At 29.3% G+C, this 21,046-nt stretch overlaps 2 protein-coding genes across 7 annotated transcripts; both read right to left on the bottom strand.

Annotated features, from left to right (window-relative positions):
* Positions 1-454: 454 nt before the first annotated feature.
* LOC124500612 (ubiquitin carboxyl-terminal hydrolase 2) lies at positions 455-8,277 on the bottom strand. 5 transcript variants are annotated; one of them, XM_075730555.1, is made up of 10 exons: positions 8,040-8,275; positions 7,436-7,878; positions 4,758-5,157; positions 3,447-3,649; positions 2,556-2,694; positions 2,359-2,470; positions 1,934-2,285; positions 1,728-1,806; positions 1,338-1,415; positions 455-1,204 (listed from the first exon to the last, which is right to left on the bottom strand). In XM_075730555.1, the coding sequence occupies exons 3-10, from the start codon at positions 5,125-5,127 to the stop codon at positions 930-932; spliced, it is 1,608 nt and encodes a 535-aa protein (XP_075586670.1). In that variant the 5' UTR covers positions 5,128-5,157; positions 7,436-7,878; positions 8,040-8,275; the 3' UTR covers positions 455-929. The 5 variants fall into 5 exon arrangements, with proteins under 5 accessions (XP_075586670.1, XP_075586673.1, XP_075586672.1 ...); XM_075730558.1 differs by lacking the exons at positions 7,436-7,878; positions 8,040-8,275 and adding exons at positions 5,347-5,400; positions 5,602-6,301; XM_075730557.1 differs by lacking the exon at positions 7,436-7,878 and having other exon boundaries at positions 8,040-8,277.
* A 2,160-nt stretch (positions 8,278-10,437) lies between these two features.
* On the bottom strand, positions 10,438-20,449 carry Tmc (Transmembrane channel-like). Of its 2 annotated transcripts, XM_075730559.1 has the most exons (16): positions 20,133-20,449; positions 19,706-20,042; positions 17,308-17,656; positions 17,102-17,228; positions 16,885-16,989; positions 16,620-16,701; positions 15,398-15,504; positions 15,036-15,128; positions 14,887-14,950; positions 14,242-14,317; positions 13,901-14,131; positions 13,609-13,818; positions 12,872-12,941; positions 12,675-12,789; positions 12,422-12,563; positions 10,438-12,291 (listed from the first exon to the last, which is right to left on the bottom strand). In XM_075730559.1, the coding sequence occupies exons 2-16, from the start codon at positions 19,749-19,751 to the stop codon at positions 10,887-10,889; spliced, it is 3,222 nt and encodes a 1,073-aa protein (XP_075586674.1). In that variant the 5' UTR covers positions 19,752-20,042; positions 20,133-20,449; the 3' UTR covers positions 10,438-10,886. The 2 variants fall into 2 exon arrangements, with proteins under 2 accessions (XP_075586674.1, XP_046920657.2); XM_047064701.2 differs by lacking the exons at positions 19,706-20,042; positions 20,133-20,449 and adding an exon at positions 17,829-17,958.
* Positions 20,450-21,046: the final 597 nt, after the last annotated feature.

The raw sequence follows: 21,046 nt of genomic DNA on the forward strand, positions 1-21,046 counted from the left end.
AAAAAAAATACAATTAAAATGACATTTTTCTTGGAAAATTCGGGATCTTTGGATTTTTTTTTCAGACTTGGTTTCGATTGTTATTTCAAGTTTATATAATAAAATGACGATGATGATGATGATGATCGTGGCTGACCGTAATGATTGACATCGGCACAATAAATGTAGACAATGGAGAAATCTTTCTGTTCATCATTCTTGATCATAAATGAATGTAAAGAAAATAGAGAAAAAAAGAAAGACACACGAATTGAATTGTTGATTGAATTTCAATTCAAATTTTTTTTTCATCTTTATTTTCATAATGTTTTGAAAGAAAAGAAATTTTTTTTTTTTTTTGATATTGAAATGATATGTATGTATTAAGTGTGTGGACTGACATTTCGACAATTCGATTCGATATTCGATATTCGTATGCAAATTGGTCATTGAATATGAACAAAATGATCATCTCTTTATTTGATTATTTGAAAATTTTCATAATTTTTTTATTTAAATTTTGAAAAAAAAATTTTATAATAATAATCATTATATATTTAACATCACAAAAAATGCTTATTTCAATTTATTGAATTTTTTTTTTACTCTCTCTCTTTGTTGACATGGCGAAATTTTAAAATTTAAAATTTTTTTCATCATAATAAATATTTAACAATTAATCAATATAATAATAGAGAACGGATAATCATCATCGTCGTTGTTTCGATTCTGAAACAAATTCTTTGGGATTCTTTTGTTTTTTCTTCTATTTTTATTTGCTAAAATCACTACGTTCGGCTGTACACGGAGTTTTGTTTTTGTTTTTGGTTTTTGGTTCAAGTTGATTGACTGTGATTATGACCACACAATAATAAATGAGCTGAATTTGAATTTTTAAAATTTTTGCAACAATTCCAATATGATCTAATTGATTCAAATGAATAGAAACTCTAAAGTCTTGATGAATATCTGGTGTTAGTATTTGATGATGAATAATGATCTTGTTGTCGATAGAACAATACATATGCATCTTTTAATGTTGCCATTGAAAATGAATCAGTACAATCACGAACTTTTTGATCATCACAATGATACCAACGTTGTTGTTCATATTGACAATAGGCAGTATAATGGCCACTACGTGATAGATATCCATGATGGCATACACATCCATATAGTTCATATGTGACCATTGTTGATGATGATGATGATGATGATGATGAACCTAATAGCAATGAAAATGAAATGGATGAAAATATTCATTATTACCTATCAATCTATATACATTAATAATAATGATGATGATGATATTATCTTTATCACATCATCATCATCATCATTATCATCATCATTCTTACCATTATCAATACGAATCTGTTGATTTACATTTATATCACTAGACAATTTATAGCCATTATTAGAGAATTTTTTCAAATCTATATAAAATCAAAAAAAAAAAAAACATAAAAATAGAAAAAGAAATTTTAAATGGAATTTTCATTTGAAAAAAAAATTGTCATTAAATTGTTGTTTGTTTATTTATTTGTTTGTATTGATAATGATGTTTTATTTTTTTTTTATTATTATTTACGAGATAAATAGACAATGAAAACAATCACAATCACAAAACAACAACAACAACAACAACAACGACAACAACAATTTTATTCTCATACAATTGCATCATCATTGTAATAATAGGTAAAAAAAAGAAGAAGAAATTCAAAAATATCAACAACAACACTTACGTATCACTAGAATTTTCGGTGAACGAACTATCGAAAGACGTTTGGTTGATTTACGGTGTTGTTTACAGCGTGAACAAAACTATAAATAAAAATAATATATAAATAATTTTCCGGTTTGAAATCAAAAAAAAGAAAAACAACAGAAAAAAATAATCATGTTTTGGATTTCCCAATTAATTAGTGATGATTAGTGAATGAATACATACCGGTTGTTCATTGCCATCCAATATTTCTGCTGAGGTAAATTCGGCTATACATTCATCAATATCGATACGATTACGATTTCTTGGTACAGGTAATGGTAGATCCCAGAATGGATCCCAACAAGTACTTTCATTACCACAATAGCTACATTTAATTACCGATGCATATTGTCCAACAAAAATATCGACCAATTTTGAATCATTATAACGATCACGATATATTGACCATGCTTCCTGTGCTGATTTTGGTTCCAACATGATCGCTGATGAACGTGATGATCTGGATCTTGGTTTATTCAATTCTTCATGTAGATCATTAATTACATAGCTTAGAAATTCTTGAGCATCTTGTTGTCTGTTTTTAAAATATAGAAAAATAAAACAATTTAGAGAAAAAGAGAGCTTAATAATGAATGCATTAGACATACTCGCAACCATTAAATTTCGGTTCCAATTGAATGAATGTTGAACGAAATTGTGATGGATTCACATGACCATAACGAATCGATGAAGACATTTCTTTGAATAACCGTGATAATGCTATTTCATTGAACAATACGATAAGAGATTATTAGAATAAGAAAAAAAACATCTTGTTCATCTTAGATCATCACCATACACATACCCGAATAAAGTTGTCCATGTTCATGGTTAGCCATTATAAAATCACGAAATGATTTGGTCGCAAACAATGCCTGTATGACGGAATTCATATAACATGTATTGCCCAGATTACTAAGACCGGCAACCGGTAATTTTTCTGACTATGAAAAAAAAACGAAAAAAATGAAGTAATTTTTATTAGATAAAGGAATGAAATTAATCAATCAATCAATGGATCGAAAAACTATTGCAAAACAGATTAGAGAATCAACATTGAACACATAATTTCTACGTGTTTACCTTGAAATTTTCTACTCGACTTATTCTACTACAATATTGATTAATTACGATTATTGTGTTGAAAAACATTTTTTCTTTTTAACCATAATTAGCCGAATCAACTTGAAATTCTTCAGAATTTTGAATTTTTTTTTTTTTTTTTTTTTTTTTTTTTGATTTGATTCGATCGATTAATCGACTAATCAAATCCTGTCTATACTTGTTGTCTTTTTTTCCTTGATCAATAATCAGGAAAAAAAATTTCCAAATAAAATGTCAAAAGCGAGAAAAAAAAGGATGTGAAAAAAAATTGACAAAATCAAATTGCTACTGTAAACTACACAATTGTAATTGTCGATTTAGGCCAATGATATTGACAATGTTTTTCCCTTTTACTTTTACTTTTTCTGATTTTTTTTTGACAAAAAAAAAAATCAAGCGGGGACAAATTGTCAAATAAAATATCTATATCCAAATAGTCATAGTTTGTTTGTGCGTTTAGGAAAAAAAATGCTAAACATTGAGATTTTTTTTTTTTTTGCAATGGCAAAAAAGAAATTGGCCAAAATGTGTCAAATGTGTTCATTTTGATTATGAATATTGAAATATGTGTGGGAAGGATAATGTAACATACCTTGAATCCATTATCGATATTATTATTATCATCATCATTACCATAATCGAATGATGAACGGCGATGATTAAATCTTGTTAATGTAACCGTTGACGATGTTGTTGATAATGGTGATGATGATGGTGAATAATTACTTAATGTTGATATTGTTGTCGATGATGATGATGATGATGATGATGATGGTTGTGGTGATGATGATACACCTAATATTGATGATGATAATGTTGTTGCCAATGATGAAAATGAAAATAAATTATTAAATGATTTTTGTGTGCTACCACCGATTGCTACGGCCATTTGTATTTTTTTTTCTTGTTATTTAAACTCAATGAAACCGAAAAAATGAAGAGAAAAAAATTCTAGACTCACACATTCACACAATGACAATTGTATACAATGATAATAAAAATCTACGAATCTTTTGGTTCAACTGACAAAAGATTCTCAAAAGACCATAGATCTAACCAGTATAATTGTTGAATTTAAAATGATCATTCAACAAATGACAATCCATAATCATAAATAATTTTTCATCATCAGAGAAAAAAAAAGATAAAAATCAATCAACTATAGCGTTGTTGCCGTCACAACCACGATCATGATGACGATAATAATTAACCAGAAAAAAAAGAAAGAGAAAGAGAAAAAAAAAACTAGACAACATGGAATCAAACAAACAGTGTATGTAAAAAAAAAGAGGAAAAATTCCAAAATTATCCCATTTGATAATCATCATTGGCGTCGTTATTTTTTCACGTCATCGTCATCATCATGATCATTGATCGACTCACTCAGTCAGTGGATGTCACATATGTGGCTGCTAACCGGTTGTATTTGAAAGAAGGTTTTTTCATTTTGGTTTTCAATTTTTTTTTTTTTTGATTTACAAAACACTACAACTACCAAATTGATGATGCCGTCTTTTTGGAGCCATAATACAGACAGACAGCTGTATGTATTATGTGTGTGTGTGTGCATGCTTTTGTTTCTTTGCTTCTCATTTGGTGTGTCTGATTATTATATTAATTATATGTAACACATGATAATGACATTTACCTGTGTTATTTCAGAAACAGCAAAAAAAATCTAAAATATTACCGTATACATCTACCTTGAACTATTAAATTCACATTAAAAACGTGGTGTTCATGATGAGATGAACATTTGAAAAAAAAACAATTGAAAAAAACACACGAGTACAATAGAACTTAAATTTTGAAAAAAGAGAAACAAATCTCCATATTCCCGGTTCCAGCTATCTATTCAAGAATATTTTGTATGTTTTTTTGCTACTAAAAAAAAAATATTTACCCGAAAATTTTGATGCTAGATACGATGATTTAGGTGAATATGTTGATGAATATGATGATGATAGATATGAAGAAGGTCGATAATTATTGAGATCATATGATGAACGTGTTTTATACTGATATGATGATGATGATGATGATGATAATAAAGATGTTGTAGGTGAAATTGAATAAAGATTATTATATTTAATATTCGATGATGGAGAACCGGAAGTCGATGATGATGAGGAGGATGAGGGAGAAGATGAAGATGAGTAAGCAGAATATTTGGATGATGATGAATAATTCCTTGATGATGATGATGATGATGATGATGGCGTTGGTGGATGATGATGATGATGATGATGATAAAAGGTGGTTGTCGAGGTCATTTTTTTCCAATTATAATAATTTTCTACTACCTGTTGAAAGTGTTAAATCTAAAACAACAACAACAACAAAAAAAAACAATCATCAATGACATTATTTGATAGTAAAAAAAAATGAAGGAAAAAAGTGGATCATTCTATTTATCTACACTAAATGATTAATGTTAATTATTCATTGAGTGAAAAGCTGGAAATTTTTTTTTTTTACTCAAAAATCATGACCTATTAAATTAGCAATCAAAGTGTTATTGGAAAGAGGAAACACATTGAATTGATCTATTGCAAGGAAGAGATTATAATCAAGTGAATTCGGATATTTTTTTTTGTCCTGATGTTAAAGACTGGATCCGATCATTTTTTTTTCATTATTATCATTTTATTCGATGATGGAAATGAGAGAAAAATTTTACATTATGATTATTTCCTATTATAATTCATAATTGATCAATGGAAAAAAAGAGGAAATTTTTTGCATACGTTTAGCAAACAAAAAAAAATTGAGAAATTTTTTTTTAAAGAATTTAAAAATCAGAAAACTTGATTTTTTAACAAATGAAAAAAAAACGAATGACAATAATGATTCGAATCACACCAACTGTGCACACAACAAACACAGCGACAACAAAAAAAAAATGGAAAAATTAAATCTAATCGAATCAAATCACATCGATCGATTGATTGGATTCGTTAAATTTTTTTTCTGCAAAAAAAAAAGAAATCACAAATTTAACCAAAAGCTGAAACAACAACAACAACAACACACGTAAATATTAAAATATGAATTAAACAAACACAACCAAACAAACTAAATGAATGAACAAATGGTGGTTAAAAAAAAAATTTGAAGAAAAACTTGTTGCATCGAAAAATGGAAATCAACATACATGTGTGTAATGAAAATCTGTGGTAGAATGAAATTGAGATTCATTTTTTCTTCATTATAAACACACACACACACACACATAAGAAGGACAACATTGAAATTGAAATAAGCAATAAACAAAATGTTCGTCGTTTTTGTTTCGATGATGATAATGATGATGATGAGCATCCTCATTCCAGTGTCGTCGTCGTCGTCGTCGACGACGACGATTTGACACCTTGCCATTTCAATTTTATTTCAATTCAATTTGATAGCATTACATCCGAATAATGAAAATACACAACAACACAGTGTGTAAGTGTAGGAAGAAATGATTTTATTTTATATATGCGTCATTCATTGTTGTCGTTGTCGTTTAATGTAGGAATATTCTTAATTTTTGTTGTTATTGTAAGAAATTGTGAAATTCTATTCAACAACAGCAACAAATGCAATGAATAACTGGAAAAGAGGCCATGTCAGAATGTGACAATAATAAATAAATAAAAAAAAACCAAATATGAAGATATAAATATGTTAGAAAAAGAAATAGAAATGGAAATTCTTTGCCGCCACCGCCAACGACTACGTTGATTCTAATTTCGGATTATTTTTTTTTATGCCATTTTTTTCGTTGTTGCTAATTGAACTGTGTGTGTGTGTGTGTGTGTGTGTGTGTGGGTTTTTGTCTCTAAAAGCATCAAAAAAATCAATAAAGAGAATGGAATTCTCATAGATCTTTAATGAATTATTTTATGGTTTCACTAATGAATATTTGGATCGATTATTTACAAGAAAAAAAACGGGATTAGTGAGACAATCGTTTGAAACAATCCATAACAATTTTAGAAAAAAAAATGAATAATCGTGACATCATCATTATTATTTCATGGTTTGTTTGATCAATAATAATTGGGATTGTTTCAAGGCCAGATTTTGTTTCGTGTGTAGGCGTTGTTGCTGTTGTTGTTGTTGGTTTTGAGTGGTCAGAAATTTTTCATTTTTGTTTTTCAATTAAGAAAAAAAAATTAGAAAATAATTTAAACAAATTGAGTGAAAAGAAAAACCTTCAAATCAAAGTTCAAAACATTTATTAATGTGGAAAAAAAATCCAACTAAAATAAACAATCAACGATTAACGTCATCATTATCAATAGGAAAACAAAAGATTGTCAACCACTATTTAGCTCAATTTTATCATCAGATTTGATGATCCTTGATTATCATTATCTTCATAATCATCACTAATGGTGTATTTGAATGGAGATATATAATAATTATCAATCAATCAACCAATTGAAAAATGAAACAACAAACAAACGAATAGAAATCTCAATTTTAGTTATTATATCAATATCCGGTCAAAGGTATATTCACACACATAAACAATAATGGAATGTTTTTTTTATCGAAATTTTAAACACAAATGAAACTTGTATTTTAACTTACCAATTATATTTGATGAAAACAGACAAAAAAAAACAATGGCCCAATGTTACAAGATTACGATGATGATGTTGATGATGAAGAAACAATAATCATCAGGATTGCTATGGTAACGACGACAACAACAACAACAACAACAACAACAACAACATCAAGGCAAATCGATTTCATTTATGAGATATAAATATTGACCATCAATATTGACACATTCACACAAACACACACACAATAGATAATGACAATAATGATTGTTTTTTTTCAGTTTGTTTTGTTGTCAACTGTTGATGTTTATTTTGATGATCGATAACCATACACCATGGATACCATCATCATCATCATCATTATTATTATCATTGTGAATTGAAATTTTCATTCATTTTCAAAACAATGATTGGATTTTTTTTTTTTTTTTTTGAATGCAGACCATATAAACATAAATGTTGACCCTGCAATTTTATTTAATATATTTAATTTATAGCTCAACATCATTTAACACAATAATTCATTGGTAATGATAATGATAATGATTAACATTGAAAATTGTCAAGGAAATTGATGATTTTAATGTTTTGTGTTATCTTGTTTGGACACAAAAAAAAAATATTACCTGCTGATAATCTAGGAACGAATAAATTAAAGTTAAAAAATTTCCATCTAATTAATGATAATTTGTAACAATGGCAACAATAACAGTAACAACAGAAAAAAAACAACTATGGCGCCAAATATAATCGATGATTATTTTATTGAAATCGAATAAAATTTCAACTTAACCAATTCGATTCTTTTAATTCTATCGTAAAAAAATCAAGGAGACTTGATGATATTGGATTGTGTGTGTGTGTGTATGTGTCTGTATTTGTTTGTTGCATTGCTCATCTTTATCATCAAGGTTTATAAGATATATATAGGATTCTTACACTGGTTTATAGTCCAAAATACATGTATATATTTTTTGTCGCTTTTCTCAAAACTGCTATCACAGTTTTCATTCATATTCAGTGATACCTTGGTTTAACAATGGTTTTGGTTAACAATGACCAATTTTGGATCGTAATTTTTATTGTTAATCGAGGTGCCACTATACTATACTATTATCATCATAATTTAAAGAATATTCTATATATATTTAGAATGTTTGAATGATAGCCGTAAATTGGAGCAATATGAATTTACAAACAACATTGCCATCTGGTGTCAATAATTTTTAAATTAGATTTTGATTTTTATTCAATAGATGACGACACTAATTCATTTTGAGCTATTTTTTAATTCTGAATCATTTTTCAATTCTATCAATGAAATCTGTAATCGCTTTTTTTCCCATTTCAGAATTATTTCTCATCGACTTTTTCCAAATTTAATGACATTTAATTCAACAATGATGATGAAGATGATGATAATGATGATGATCTTTAATGATGATCCTTACGATCCATCGATTTGATCCATTCGAATGATTTAATTTAAACTTTTCATATGACACACAATTGAAAGAAAGGGAAAAAACGACGATGATTGTCAACCAAACACATACACACGCATTTATAGAGGATTATAATGGTAAAATCAAAATTCCTGAAATAAAAATCAAAATAGATCATTATCATCATCATCATCATCATGGATCATTATCACGAAAATTCAGTGAGAGAAAAAACCCGAATAACAAACAGAATCAAGAATCCAGGACGAACAAATCAATTTATTTCTTTTACTTTTCTCTTCGGTCTCTTTTTTGTTGGTAGAATACCAAATGAATAAGTGATGTCGTATATACGGTACAAACACAATTGTCACTATATGTCTAACTTGACTAACTGACTTATTGACTTGATATTCTGAAACTTTTTTTTTGTATTCTTATATCGTGTGCATGTGTGTGTGTGTGTGTTTGCCTGGGCCAATTGTGTCTTTTTTTTGTTTTTTATTCTTTGTTCTTGTTAGCTTCGACGACAATTCTTTTGTCATTAAATGGTAAATTGTTGTTGTTGTTATTGTTGTCGTAGTTTGCCTAATTGTTTCTTTGGTTCAACCTCTGATTCTTTTTGATATGGTTATGGAAGATCGTCGTTGGTGAATGAATGAATGAATGAATGAATGATCCAATCCAATGATCCCGAAAAAAAAAGAAAAACAAATACAAATCTAGTTTGCAATTTGAATCTGGAATTTTTTCCATGTGTGTTTGTCTGTATTTTTTTTGCGAATGTGATCGATATATCAATGTTACAAATCGCTTGTATCGTTTTCTTTTTTTTTGTGGATAAGTGATGTATGAGAATTGATTTTCTTTCGTTTTCGTTCGTTTTTTTTCATATTATCAAATATTATTATTCAAAAATTTTTCTTTTCTTTCTTTTTTTGTCTCATTTGTCATTGTGGTACAGTACAAGCATATGCAACAATGTCAATCTGATTTTTATCCATATAGATTTTTTTGGTTGCAATTATCATTTTGTTGTTTGTTGTTGTTGTTGTTGTTGTTTGATTCATATTCATCACAGATTATGAAGAAAAAAAATCCGATTCTACATTCTAGACCATGATTATCCCATGAATAGAATTTCTGTTTTGTTATGTTTACATTAATCAAGAATGAATCTCGAAGCCTTTTTTGTTGTCAATTTGGAATCGGTCGATTTTTTCCATTGTTATTCCACAAAGCCATTCAATAACCCAGCTATAGATGAATGAAAAAAAAACAAACAAACAAACAAAAACAAATTCTAAAAGAGAAAAATTGTAAACTATTAGATCTATTCATACTAATCGATTTAGAAAAAATAAACTTAAGTTTTTTTTTGGTGACAAAAATAAACAAAAATAATCGAACAGCCCAGAAAAACAACATCAAAAACAGAATCGAAATTTCGATTTTTAATGACAGCATTGAACATTGTCGATGAAAAACATTTAGAATGAGTGAAAAAAAGTAAACACATACACACACACACAATAGATATATGAACGGTTCCAAATGGAACACAATGAATCAATCCAGATAACGCAAAAAGGAAATTTTTTTTGTTTGTTTGAAATATCAAAATAAAACACAAAATACAACATGCAGTGTTAAATGATTAAGGATTGACAAAATAATGTGAATGTGGGTTTGTATTGCATCAATGAAAAAAAAACATACACACACACACACACAAGCTCTGAACTGGATTAAATTCTTAGCAGTTGGGGTTATTGATTTTTATTCGTCTGAATTCAAGAATGCATGAGAATCGAAAAAAAATGAAGCCATTATCAATCGAAAACCAGAAAGGCAATGGCATTTTGTATGGGATCCCAGTTCGAAATTTTGAGGTGAGGATAACAAGAAAAACTTGGTTCTAAAAATTTTTGTTTTCGGGTAAAAATCGATTGATTGATTCAACCATCATCATTAGAATTGTTATTATTTGTTATTGACAGTTTTTGTTTTCCCATTAATTTTCGTATTTCAAATATCACTGGTCGTATCTAAACTGTCCAGCAAAAGATTTGAGGCCATAGTTGTATTGGTCAAATTTTTCGATTGTTGTTGTTGCTGTTGTTGTTGTTGTTGATCATCTTCCTGTATTCGAACATGTTTACTTGCACCGGCAGCACCAGCACCATCGGTTGTAATAACCATTTCTGGTGGATTTGGTCCCGTTTCTGATACATCTTTTTCTTTACGTATTTGTGATTTTAAATCTTTATTTGCATCTTTCAACGCAGATACCGATGATAGTAGATAATAAATGAATAATACCAACAATAGAATGGTGGGCAATACAGCACCTGGTGATGTAAGATAATCAAGTATTTTGTTCAATGTTTTTGGTAATTTGGATTCAATATAAGTGCTTAGAATTTTATAGATACGTGTATAGCCACTGAATGGACCACAATGCCATGATGGTTCTAGCCAAACGACAGCATAACTAACCGGTAATGTACAAAGGAATAGCATGAGCAATAATAACATGAAATAGAAATTATTATTTCTCGATGCTTTGAATACGGTTTCATGTGGTATATTACAGGTTAACACCGCCCATGATCGTACATACATAAGAAGACAAAGTTTAACCGAATTAATTGCCGGTAATCCAGGCGAAAAAAACATTCCCAACCAAATAACGCCTTGATTATTGACTAAATGTAGAATATTTTCGGCAATTTTGAAATCCCCATAACCGGGAAAACCTTTCTCCAAATCCCAACAAATGCATGTACAACCATTACAATAACGTACGATTAATGCACGTAAAAAATCACTGATCAATGTTGAGATGACGGTCAATACAAAATCCATAACAGTCAATTTAACCAATTCTTGTCCAAACATTGTTTCCCAACATAATTTTCGTAATCGATCTTTTTCTGTTTCATTCAGATTAATAAGATCTTCATCGGTGATAATATATTCGGTATTATTTTGGCAAGAATTTACCATATCAGCCGGTATAATGGTAAACACTTGTTCGGTAATCATTTCCGTTGTTGTTGTCATTGTTGGATGTCCTAATTTATATGGTTTTCTTATTTTTTTACTGCCAAAACTATTGCCACTCAGATGTAACGGTGGTGGTGTTGATCCGGTTGTCATTGATAATGTTATCGCTTGAGTTGTTCGTGACGGCGATGATGATGAATCATTGAATTTTGTGGTTGTTGAAGCCATCGATTTCAATGATGTAGCTCCAGCGGCTGTTGTCGAATGTTTAGAACTAGATGATGATTGAGATGTTTGTTGAATCCTATGTTGGTCATCCGTCACAAAAGTTTCAGCCGCTGTCATCATTGTAATCGGTGTTGTGGTTTCCAAATGCCAAACACTTCTATCGGTTGTTGTATGCCATTCATCGCCTTCAATTTCGCTATAAATGTCATAATGGATTGAAAATCAAAATTAGAATTTAAAATTATAATTGGTAAAAATTATTATTTATTTATTACGAAAGTTTTCGTCTTCAATCATCGATGATCAATCGACTGAGAAAAACTTACGGATCAGTATTGAAATGATAGCGGCCTTCGATGGAAAAATCCGGCTTCTTACGGGATTGTATCTCATATGGATCATAAATGATCGATGGTGCATTAGTGATCATATCGTCATCATTGTAATTGTCATCATAATCTTCATATTCTAGTTATAACAATCAAATGACAGCATATAAGAATGTTGAATGAATTTCAAATATAAATAGAAATAGTAAAAATAAAAATAAAAACAATTATAAGAATAATCAGAACTAACCAGCACGACCATCACGTTTGATTCGATAATAAGTGGCCATCGTTGTTATGGCAATCGTATCAAATTGTGATTTTTGCATCGTTATATTTGCTTTGATTTCCAATAATTGTGTTGTCTGTGCAATGAAAAAAAAACAAAATTTTAAAGATTGATCACGTTGAATGATTTAACATCATACCACCACACATTAAACTTACCATTGAATCGACTTTACCGAATAATGACAACATTAATGTATACATGTTTAAAAAATTTAGAATCAAAATTCTGTCATCAATGAGAGAGAGAGAGAAAGAAGACGAAAAAAATGGGAAAAATTTCGTTACTTACGTATACAATTATTAGAATAAATAGAATCGAAAAGAAAAATTTTAAATTTTCAAAAGAATAAGAATTTTTGTTTCAAAAACTACGACGATGATGATGGCAAAATGACTAAACAAAAAGAAAAAAAAATAAAAATAAAAATAAAAGACCGCTGGAAGCCAGTCGTATGAAACTTTTCTTAGTCAGTAATATGAAAAAAAAGTGATGCCCTCGCGCGCGCACACCAACATTATGATCATCATCATCATAATGTAGCCTTAGGGTTGAAAAAATGAGTGAAAAGAGAAGGAAAAAAATTGATATGCAAAAAAAAAAATAAAACATAAATTCCAATGATGATGATGAAATTCATGAGTAACATATTGTGTATGGATTGAAGGTGGTGGGTATTCATCATCATCATCAATTTCATAAAAAAAAATAAAAACGGATATTGCATAAAGTCTAAGGTCGTCGATAGATATGAGTTCAGTTCGGTTTGGGAATATTCCGTCAAAAAGTCGAAAGAAAAAGTGATAGAAAATTGTAAAATGATTTATGCGTTTTTCGAATTTTGTCAATTTTGTTTCTTGACATCGACACAAAAGAAAAATTTCGACCTTATTACCTTCCAAGTTGCCATCGTAATGCAATACGAGGATGAAATTGTTCCATATTGCCAATCCAATCAAATATATTGGGAAATACGATACCGATACCGGCAAATACTAATGTCACTTCATTTGCACGTATCCATGATGGATTTTCAATCGGTTCCTGTGATCTATCCACCACCAATACGACACCATAAGCCGATGATGCTAATAATGACAGTACCCTGCAATAAATTGAATAGAAATGGTTTCAGAAATATTTGTATCATCATAGAATGAATAGAAAAACAATTAAACGATACGAACAAAATATTTGTAAATATACGTATAGCGAATAATTTCCAATTTCTTTCCTCTTTTTTTCGTTCCTTTTCCTCGAGAATCGATTCTTTTAGACTCATGACCAATGATGCAACTTTATTATAAGCCGTTTCACTATTACCAATCATATAATCCCAACCGGTAAACACTTTCCAACAGAATGTAAATTCATCATCTTTGCTTGCTACACGACTCATACGAGAATTTTGTGCCATTCTTTTTTTATGGTAACAAAACAAATGAATAAATTTTATAGAAAAAAAAACAAAAAAAAAATTGAATAATTATTATTTTCTACAAATGAACAAAAAAAAAAGAAAACTTACTTGCGTAGAATACAGAAAAAGCTAAACATATAAAGACAGAATGTTGTAAGAAAATATGCCAATGGTAATCGATAACCTAATCGGCCAGGGAAAAAAATCAAAAAGATCAATGAATCTTGAGATCAAATTTCAAAATTGAAAATCCTATTTTTCTGCCAATTTCCATGTGTGTGAGTAGAATCAAATTATTATGGATGGATGAATATTCATAGAAAATTGAATTTTCTCTCTTTTTGAATATATTCAATATTAATAATGATGATGATGATGGTGATTGTGAAGATAATTGAGCCAACAAATCAAATCAAATCTACCGATACATTAATAACAAATGTATTATAGAATTTCGAAATGTGTAAAATTCATTCATTCATGGTTCCAATAAATTCTAGCTTCTTTTCGTATAAAAAAAAGTTTTTTCTGTGTTTTATGATCGTTGAAAACCAGATTTTTTCTTCTTTTCTGTTTTGCTTGCCAGAAACAGAAAATTGTCGGCTAATTGACATCTTTTCTTACTCTGTGCGTGTTTGGCCAGGATACTTGATGATGACTCTGGAACTTGTGCCGGAATATTTTTTTTTCTTGGTGTTGAGTTGTGTGCATGTGTGATTGAAATGGAAATAAATGAACCAAAATGTTTCATACCTTCACTAGTCATTTCAGTTTTACTATAATAACCATAGAATATGGGTGAATATTTCAAATATCCCTACATAATGTATATGGATGAAAGAACAGGAAAGAAGTTTTAGTTTTTTTTTGGATAAAATCAAATTCTTCTTGAAGCTTCTTACCTCAAAATCCCAGATGGCCTGTAATTTAAGCGATTCTTCAGCATCTTCAACCTCTTTTCGCATGCCGGTCGGATCTGGATCACCACGTAAAACCTATGATATGAAAATAAGAACAAAAATGAAAAAAAAATAAAATAGCTAGATTCCATAAGGATTTCATTTTCAAGCATGTGATAAATGTTTTCGATAACTATGGAAAAAAATGAGAAAATCGAATAATAATAGTGTGTGTGTGTGTGTGTTAAATCAATTCAAGCCGCAAACACACACACACAATAGACACATGAAATGGATGAGTTTATTTGTCAACCCCAAACGTACAATAAGTTAAGTGTTTTTTGGTTATCGATTGGTTTACATACCTCCGGTACCATTAGGAAACAGCAAATGAATACACTGATAAAGATATTCACCCAGAATACCCAACGTAAAAATATAAAATACGATGCAACGCCTGAACCAAAATGGCCTGTATTTATTTATTTTTTTTTTTTTTTTTTTTTGAAAAAAAAGAAAGAAACAAAATTTATTACAATGTATTCATTTCAATCATAGTAATTTTGAACAAAGAGAAAAAAAAATTTTCAAAATGAAAATAAATTTCTCTCCAATGATCCATAGATAACCAAACAAATCGATTCAGCACCATTCAATTTTCGATCCATTTGATTTTAAATTTTCTTTATTCTTATTTTTCTGCTTTCCAAGATTAATGTATGATGATTCTAATACCGTTTTTTTTTCTGGCTAATGTCGCTAATTGGTTTCTCTTTCAATGATTCTTCTTTCATTCTCGATGCCAAACATTGAAACAAAACAAAACAAAACAACAAAAATTCAAATGACACCCCAAAAACATCGATTATATGTTGGAAAAATGTCATTTATATGTGGGTGAAAAGAGAGATTTATCCTAGGCCATCATGACCACCAACACTACCAATGTAGTTTGAAAATTTTTTACGCTCGAAAAATTGTGTGCAAGAAAAAAAAGAAAAATAAATGTGAAACAAAGTGTTTCTCTGGTTCTTTGAACGTACGTTGAGAATCTGGCATTTTGGATAGAGAAAACCAGATTCACTCTTTCTAGTTAATACGCAATTCTAGGTGCTAATAGAAATTAATAGAAGCCTATCGGAGAAGCTTAGCCTATATATGGTTTGAAACCAGAAAAATTGCGAAAAAAAATAAATAAGGATATAAATCTTCTGATAAATAGTTATAAAAAAAACTAGGAAATCCAAAACCAGAAAAACAGAAAATCTAATGCTCATTGATAAAGGTAATTAACCTGTGAAACTAATGAACATAAAAAAATGGTCTGATATCCTGTATAAACAATATCGGGGACCACGATATCAGGCACAAACCAAAATGCTTTGAAGACTTCAAAAATCATACATACATACATGCACACATCAAGAAAATCAATCGATCTGAGCGATCGATCAAAAAAAAAAAGAAAAGATCATTTGTGGTCATATAAAATACATTCAATGATTTTCTCAACAGAAACAAAAACATAACAAAAATCCGAGACAAAGATCCATTTTATTTCCATTCGATTCCGTATATTATACTTACTTTCAATTTTTTTGATTCGCATTTCCCAAGGCGTAATGACCACAATCAAATTGGCCAATTCACGTTTTATACGATTGATGCTCTGTGATCCGAATATAAACCATGAAAAAAAAACAAACAAACAGACAAAATTTAACATTAGTCTCGTTATAGCAATCATCAACGTAATGATTCTATGATGATAGAAAATCGAAAATCGATTCTCTCCCGCTCGCCACATCATACAAGACAAAATCATTATCATCATTGTAAAAAAAAGACCAACCCTTTCCATGTAGACTTTCCATTTGGCAACCAAATCTTTTGCTTGTTTTGATTGTTTCAATTCACCTTCATGCTTTTTAATATAATGTTTTGCACGATTCAATATCTTTTTTTTTTGATTTTCAATAATGATCATAAACGGTAAAGAAGAAAAAAAGGAAAAGGTTTATAAATAATCAATCAAACAATCTAATAGAAACAAAACATTGAAGACTTACCTTTAATTTACGATACATTGGCCAATTCTGATGTTTCATCGTAGCAATAATCTGTTTATGTGCACGTATTGTTTCGGATATTTCTTCCTCGGTAAATGGTTCATCACCAATCGATACAGCCGTATCTCTATATATATATGTGTGTGTGTATTTGATTCATAAAAATTATTGTCGTTTATTTTTCAAATGAAAAAAGATTCACTTACTCATATGATGATGTTGTACAGAATGATGATAATCGACGACCAGAACCAAATGCCATAATAATATTGTCATCACTGGTAAGAAATGTAGTCGATCCTCTACGAGAACCGGAAGATTTTCCTTTCGATTTAAGAATCACTTCACCACCAGGTGAATGGCTGGGAGGTGTATGTGAACGTGTCTGTGAACTTATTGAATCTTTACGACCATGTCCATTACCGCCACTATCTTCATAACTTTCTTGTTTTTCCAAACTTTGTTGTCGTCGTCGCTGTTGTTGTTGTTGTTGTTGTTCATTATTATCATCATCTTGATTATCGGACATGATGAATACAAATAAATCGATGTAAACTAAATGAGAAACAAACAAAATAAAACAACGATTAATTCAAGTTAGATGTTCAAATCTCAAAAAAAAGAAACTAAAAATTCAATGTTTTTATCATGGATAGATCAAAAATATTTCATCCAAGTTTCATCATATCCTAATAATAATAATAAAAACTTTGCAAACTTGACTCACTAGTTCAGACTTTGGGCGTGGTACACACACAGGTAATATTCATATTTTGCACCATAATAAATATAATATTTGGCCATCCAGAATTTATGGCAACAACAACAACAACGATTCTTTGCTTCCATATATGAACATTCCAATGCTTCTAGTTCAGATTATTATTATTACAACATAAAGAATCTGTGGGGAAAGAATAAAAAGCCGGTTCAATACATAACCAATCCACAAAAATCAAGCCCATTGAGATAGATGAAAAAAAAAATCATCAAAATCAACGCGGTGTTGACAGGCACCTAAACAACAAGCCAACGCCCAATGATTAAATTTAATTATGATCACACACACACACACACACACACTCACTCACTTACTCACTCGCTAATCATATCTGTAAAAAAAAGATAGGTAACTACTAAATATTTCAGAATTAGAATATTGAAAATTTCTTCCAAAGAACAATGTCTTAATTACCTCCTATTTTTACTAATGTATAAATTGAAACAATGTAATGTTAGATAAATTTTATCGTTAGTTTGTATTGAGATACAGGTTGGATTTTGGCTATATTTTTTTTTTTGATTTTGTTCTGACTGATAAAACACAAGTTATTCGAATTACATTTGATGATAATAAATCAATCAAGCTTATTATTAACATAAATATTGATAGGCGTGTCATTCTTTAGGATCATATTATATTTCTACACAACAAAAAAAAAATTCATATCTAGGCAGATTTTTTTTTTTGCTTCAATGAAAAAGATTTCGGAATTCATTTAGCATAAGTGGATTTGTATACAATACACATCATTATGATGATATGATTGGTTCAGAATTTAAAAAGATGAACAAATGTTTTTTGTCATAGTCATCAAAATTCTTAAAAGTCCAGTGAGTGAGAAAGAGAATATAAAATTCAACTAGATTGACTAGAAACCTGAATTTTTTTCATCAACAAAAAAAATTTTTTTTTGAAGAATTTGAATCAATTCTCAATGAATAAGTTGATTTAGTTGGGCAAAATTAATGATGGAAGGATGAATGTCCAATATTTCTACTGGTTAAATAGATCTGATTGATTGTTTCATTCGAGTATTACACATCATCATTATCATGAAAAATTTGTCATCACCGACATCATATAAACATATGGATTACTAAAGCAGGGATTTTTTTTTTGCTCACTACGATCGATTCTTCAATTCTTTTCCTATATGATGATGCATAATGTTTAATGAATAATCGATAATCAAGACATCAAAAAAAACAGGGAAAAGAATAATGTCATCATGAAACCAAGACCGACAAAAATGAAAAAAAATGGTTTATACTGATAGACGATAATGGCCATGTTTTTCATAAATCGGTTCTTCAATTCTTGCTGTTATACACACATTTACATTTTGCAATTCTTTTTCTTCAATTTCATTTTTCACTATCGGGTAAAAACTATTAGATTCGTGATTCAAAGATTTCCACTTGAATAATGATGTCAAGTGTGCACAAATTTAATAATTAACTAACAAAGGAAACGGAATAGAAGAAAAAAAATTATCAGACATGATTATTATAGAATTTTCTCCTACTTGAATTGACATTCACAATTTCCATGAATTTTTCTTCACCTAATTCTCCATTTCGAATCATTAACATTGTCAGTTTTGCTGCAATCAATTGACGACCGAAAAAACATTTTTTCTTGGCAACGTATGACATGATACATTTGATAATGTTCATTAATGACTTATACGAAAACGAATGAATATAGTGGATTTTTTTTGTTTGTGTGTGTGTTTAAATACAGCAAAAAGCTACGAAAAAACAAAACAAATTCTTTATGCAATCAAATGGAATTTCGAAAATTTTAATTATTCAACTTACTCAATGATTTTTTTTCGATGTGTAAATTATTGATTCTATTTTCCATTTAAATAAACACAAGAATATATTAAATACAATCCATTAGGGTTTGTTCACTAGACATCGTGCATGTGGATGTTTCAATGGCCATATTGCATACACGTTCAGGTACACAAAGTTTCACCTTCCGGGCATAAATTCTTAACGTATTTTCCCGATATCTCTTGTATTTTTTCTTGTCTTGTTCATTACAACAATAACGGTAGAATAAAATGATGCGATTCATTCTCATCCGATGATTTCGACGTTTGATTGTGTCATTTCCAATAACAACAACAAGAAAAACTATGGAAACAATCTAAAGCGGAGATTGTGAAGTACAAAAGAGAACAAAAAAAAAATGTCAAATGAAAAGGAAAATTTCAAACCAATGATAATGATAACCCACCAAATGGAATGGATGGTTTCCGAAAATCGGAACATTAGCGAGTAAGGAAGAAAAAAACGAACGCCGATTGACACATTAACGAAAACGATTCATTTTCTCAATGTTGAATTCTAATCAGAATTTCAGCAACCATTTTTTTGCTGTTGTTGTTGAGCTGATCAATATTATTGAGCAATCAAAATTTATTATTATTTTTTATTATTGTCATCGATATGGACCTGTCTGATGATGGTGATCCAATGGCTTGATTTAGGATCTGTCAGGCAAAAAAAAAAGGAAATTGAATTCACCAATCAATGATGACGATGACAAAAAGTTCATTATAATCACATGATCAAATGAATCATAGATTGTGATGGAATTGTATTTATGAAATGTCATCATAATCATAGAAAAAGGAATGAAATTGACATAAATAATCTTCTAAGATTATGATTTTTTTTTATTCGATTTGATTTGTTTTGTGAACAAAAAAATAAATCAAAATATTCAATAAATTCGATTCTATTTCCACAGTTTTAGCTCACTACTGTTACTTTTGCTCAAAAGAATATTCGTGGTCATTTTTTTCGTTGTTGATGATGTCTCTGAATCCAGGATTGAAAATCATTATTTTTTTCCACGGCCACAAATCATTCATTTGTTGTTTTTATCATAAAAATCACATAATTTATTTGTTTTGTTCGTGTATACCAGCTACAATAGCATCATCATCATCATCATCGTCAGCAGCAATGATTGTCAGTGCAAATGTGAGCATCATAAACGAAAACGGTCGAAAAAAAAGAGAAAAACAAATTTTCAATGACAAAATGATGAAAAACAAAATCGAACAACAGAAAAAAAGTAATGAAGACGATCATAAAAACATCTGGAAATCATGTCATATCCACAAACATCATATCATATTATAC

This window comes from Dermatophagoides farinae, chromosome 4, assembly GCF_024713945.1.
Source record: "Dermatophagoides farinae isolate YC_2012a chromosome 4, ASM2471394v1, whole genome shotgun sequence".
Classification (NCBI taxonomy): Eukaryota; Metazoa; Arthropoda; class Arachnida; order Sarcoptiformes; family Pyroglyphidae; genus Dermatophagoides; species Dermatophagoides farinae.

Excerpts from the sequence above, each read along its gene's own strand:
- Tmc (XM_075730559.1), bottom strand. The coding sequence starts at position 19,751 with ATGGAAAATAGAATCAATAATTTACACATCGAAAAAAAATCATTGA. Across the intron at positions 17,229-17,307 it reads TGTACAACATCATCATATGA|AGATACGGCTGTATCGATTG; the intron begins GTAAGTGAATCT and ends ATATATATATAG. Across the intron at positions 13,819-13,900 it reads CGTATATTTACAAATATTTT|GGTACTGTCATTATTAGCAT; the intron begins GTTCGTATCGTT and ends AATTTATTGCAG.
- LOC124500612 (XM_075730557.1), bottom strand. The coding sequence starts at position 5,127 with ATGACCTCGACAACCACCTTTTATCATCATCATCATCATCATCATCCA. Across the intron at positions 2,471-2,555 it reads ACATGGACAACTTTATTCGG|CATTATCACGGTTATTCAAA; the intron begins GTATGTGTATGG and ends TCAATGAAATAG. Across the intron at positions 1,416-1,727 it reads ACCGAAAATTCTAGTGATAC|ATTTGAAAAAATTCTCTAAT; the intron begins GTAAGTGTTGTT and ends GATTTTATATAG.